The following is a 4,266-nucleotide window of genomic DNA, read 5'->3' on the forward strand; positions in this document are numbered from 1 at the left end:
ACCATACATCAATGGAAGCTTATTTATTCAGCTTTCAGATGATGCATAAATCTCAATTTCATAAAATGGAACCCTATGACTGGTCCTGGGTCACAAATATCATAATATTTTAATAAATGAAAAATAAAGTAGATTTAGTTAACAGGTTTAGTTAAATTATAAAACATTAAGCATTTCTCTAGAATGTCCAAACTCATCATATACTCTTGGAGAAAACATCTGTTAACCTGATATGAATGATATGAAGGTTTGAATGTGCAACACAGACACAGATTAAACTGCTGTGACACATAACATGACTTTATTTATCTTAAAAATAAAATCAAACCACTTCTAGAACAAAAATCAGGGTCTTATTTTCAATGAAAGACCAGTGGTTATATATGCATTCTTTATTAGAACTTTATATAAGAATAAGCAGACATATTTATTTATAGAAATGAAAGATAAATCCTTATTAAAGCTATTAAAGTGATTTAGTAAAGAGCAGTGAGGGATTTTCTCTTTCTATTTTGTTGTTTGATTGATATGAACAGCAGCAGGTTTATTAGGCTGCTGTCACTTTAAGACTGAATGCACAGATCTAACAAACTGATACACATCTGATATTCTCCCAACTGTTTACATTCATTTAAACTTGTGTAGTTAAAGGCACAATATGTAATTTTCGCCGCTAGAGGGCGCGTATTCAAAATAAACAAAGAGGCAAAGGCCTAGTTTGATGAAGGCGTGACTGAGTGTGGAATCATGGGAGTTGTGGTCTTCATCCCCACAGCTGATGCAATACGACGGGACTCGGGCAGAAATCATGTTCATGGATGAGCTAATGATTTATTAACATAGTAGAAACACTGTTCTAGTGGTTTTTTGATATTTTAATAAAAAAAAATTTTTTTACATATTGTGCCTTTAAGCTTATGTAGTTATCTTGTTTTCACAGGTGAAAAAAATGTTGATGATAAACAGTTGTCAACACTGGAATGTTTTACGACATTGACAGACACTTAGCTTTAGATATCAGTGAAACACAATGCGGTTTCAATCCAGTAATAACACTCAAATTGAGCTGTTTTTCAGATCCATTTCAACTAAATAGACCAGAAAGCATCTTTTCACTCGGTCACTATATATAAAAAATTTGATTTTCTGTAATATTTCATTTCTGTAAAATGATTTAAAAATCCGTATCCAGTAATCAGAAGTGACTGGTGGGAATTCATTGATACAGAAGGTTTGGAAGTTAAACAGCAGTTTTAGGTTAGTGAGAGTAAAGTTCTCATTGACAGAAACCACATGAAAGCAGGGGATGTTTTCTTCTGGTACATTAGAGGTGCGTGACGGTTGGCGCACAGAGGAATAAGGAGGCGTGAGGAGTTTTGATGAGCCTGTGTAAAGGTGAAGACGTGTGGTTGGATGATCTAATATGTTTGGAGTGCAAATGTCAAACGTCTGCGGTTCGTCGAGATGATTTCATCAAAATGCCCTGTTTGAATCTGACAGTGTAATGAATGAAATAGAGATGAGTTTGTGTGTGTGATTCACAGGGCGCCGTCCTCGCTGCCGTCTCGAGTCACAAGTTCAACTCGTTCTACGGCGACCCTCCTGAAGACCTCCACGATTTCTCAGAGGACCCCATGTCTTCAGGTACGTCCCCCGCGGGGGAAACGACCTCGTGGAGCTCCGTCCAGTCATTTCTGGATCTCAGCTGGTTTATCAGTCACTCTGAAAGTCTAGTGAAGTTTGAGGAGCCTCGCGGTGACCTCTGCAGACCTCAGGTCTCGTATCTCGCTGCGCAGAGAAAACAGTTCAGTGCTGAACGCCATCAGAAGCTCTTTGTGTTTATAAAAACTGCAGCGAACTAATGAGCTGCCCCTGGGTTCTGTGGAGATCAGTTAGCATTCGGATGTGGTTTTGTTTCACGACACGCCTCAAATGAGTCGAAACACTAGAAAAAACAGTTTCAGGTCCTTATAAAGTCTTAAATCAAACTGATCAAATTTAAGGCCATTATAAATAAGGCCTTAAATCATTGGACTCAAACTCAATTCCTGGAGGGCCACAGCTCTGCACAGTTTTGCTCCAACCCTAATCAAACACACCTGATCCATCTAATCAAGCTCTTCACTTCCAAGCAGGTGTGATTTGGAGCTGGTTTGAGCTGAACTCTGCAGAGCTGTGGCCCTCCAGGAATTGAGTTTGAGACCACTTCCTTAAATAGTCTTAATTTTCGTTTTAAGAGGTGTTACATTTGGGGACACAAGTCGACACAATAGAAATAAACACAGAATAGATATGTGATTTATTAAACTTTAAAAGGTTATGATTTAGTGAAGTAAATGTGAGCGCTGCAAGTTTAAAAATCTAAACGTGGCGCTGTTGTGGTTTCAGAGCCGTTTGCAATCAGTGAATGTTAAGGTCTTTGCACACGGAGTCCTGAGATATTTTCGCACGTTAAAAAATAAATACGACCTCACGTTGTGTCAATCACGTTTTTACACACTGCCTCCGAAACATGCGTCCGTCATTTCGATTTTCTGCGTTTTCGCATCCGTGAGCAAGCATTTTGATAGGAAAGGATGACTTGTATGCACAAGACTTGATGTTTATATTATAATATCTTCTAGATGGGTGTATATGCATATTTTATGTCTCTCAGCTGAAGTAGGAAAGCGTAGACATTTCAAAGCAAGAGTCCCAGATTTATTTATTGAACATCTTTTTTTTTATCCGGGCTATTATTGATATTTTGGTCACACAATAAACAGTATCTGGCTAGTAACGTAATCTCCTATATTTTCTCTCTGAACCGCCGCATCACAGGAAAGAAAGACTAGGAACATTATTTAACACATTCAGTATAGATTTTATTTGTATTGCCACAATAATATTTTTATTGCCTTTCTTTAAGCGCATTACAGTATCAGCAAAATCCAGTATCGATGGACTTCTACTTGTGTACTGATATTTGTGACCCTAGACCACGAAACCAGTCATGAGGGTCAATTTGTTTAAATTGAATAAATAAGCTTTCTATTGATGTGTGGTTTGTTATGATAGGACAATATTTGGTCGAGATACAACTATTTGAAAATCTAGAATCTGAGGGTGCAAAAAAATCTAAAAGAACATAAATCAATTTCAGTACATATGTCAATATTGAATAAAACAATATTGTTTATACTGGCAGTTCTGTTTTGCTGAATTAGTATTAGAGATACCTGGTTTATTTTGATTCTGTATGGATTTGTTTTGTAATGGCATTCAGCAGGGGTGTGGACTCGAGTCCCAAATTTGATGACTTGCGACTCGACTTAGACTTTGACAGCAAGGACAGTTTTTGTTCAATCAGTTACATTTTAATTGCATGTGCATTTTTTTATTTTTTATTTAAACCTCCATTAACCCTTAAATGCATGAATGTTTCGCCAATCATTATTACATATTCGGGTCTTTAGCGACCCGGACCTATATATACAGCACGGATGGATCTTAACTGCTGCAATAGCAAAAAACTCTTGATATTTTAAGAACAATTACAGAAGAATAAAATAAAGCATATTTCCTTACCTTTTGAAACTTAAAAGGGTTCAATTTGAGCAGATGATTTTACCATCGCTGTCATCGTCAGAGCGCACTTCCACAGTACATTCAGCATCTGCCTCATACAGTAAAGCCATTCAAACCACTTCAATTTTTGCTGATGATATTCATTTGTTTTATGCCTGCGGTAATTATGAGTGAAACGTCACATCATTATTGTTTATCAAAAAAAGATGCATTGCACATATTGAGTCATCAGATATATAAATATAGTTCCGCAGGAAAAAATACTTACACATTTACATACCTCGGGTCTCTAGCGACCCTATAGCGAGATTTTTTTCTTGTTATATTGTTTATAATTAATAGATTGAGGAATACTAAGAAAGTTGATGTCTAACTTAAAAAAATGAAGGAGGGAGAGGGTAGAGAATGATGTCCCGGGTCGCTAAAGACCCGAGGTATGCATTTAAGGGTTAAGTTTAAAGTTAATCCATAATTGAGATTTAAATCTGAGTTTAAAGTTATGGTGCAAAAGGATTAAAGTTAATCTTAAATATAACTTAAATCCGATCAAAATGATGGGTTAAAAATGTAAACCTGCTTATTTTTAAAGGTTTGAAGTTTGGTGCAACAGAATTATTAGATAAACCTTGATTTAATCTAGATTTTAAAATAATCATTGCAAACCATTTAGCTATAATTTGAAGAAGAAAAAATGCACAT

The 4,266-nt window shown here is 36.1% G+C and overlaps 1 protein-coding gene across 1 annotated transcript in view; it reads left to right on the forward strand.

Annotated features, from left to right (window-relative positions):
* LOC107750837 (peripheral plasma membrane protein CASK-like) overlaps window positions 1–4,266 on the forward strand; it is a 61,629-nt gene that overhangs the window by 37,337 nt on the left and 20,026 nt on the right. Inside the window, exon 10 of the mRNA XM_016566386.1 lies at window positions 1,545–1,644. Coding sequence (XP_016421872.1) covers window positions 1,545–1,644 — 100 coding nt within the window. The remainder of the gene's footprint in view (window positions 1–1,544; window positions 1,645–4,266) is intronic.

Source organism: Sinocyclocheilus rhinocerous, unplaced genomic scaffold (genome assembly GCF_001515625.1).
Source record: "Sinocyclocheilus rhinocerous isolate Xijiao unplaced genomic scaffold, SAMN03320098_v1.1 scaffold3529, whole genome shotgun sequence".
Taxonomy (NCBI): Eukaryota; Metazoa; Chordata; class Actinopteri; order Cypriniformes; family Cyprinidae; genus Sinocyclocheilus; species Sinocyclocheilus rhinocerous.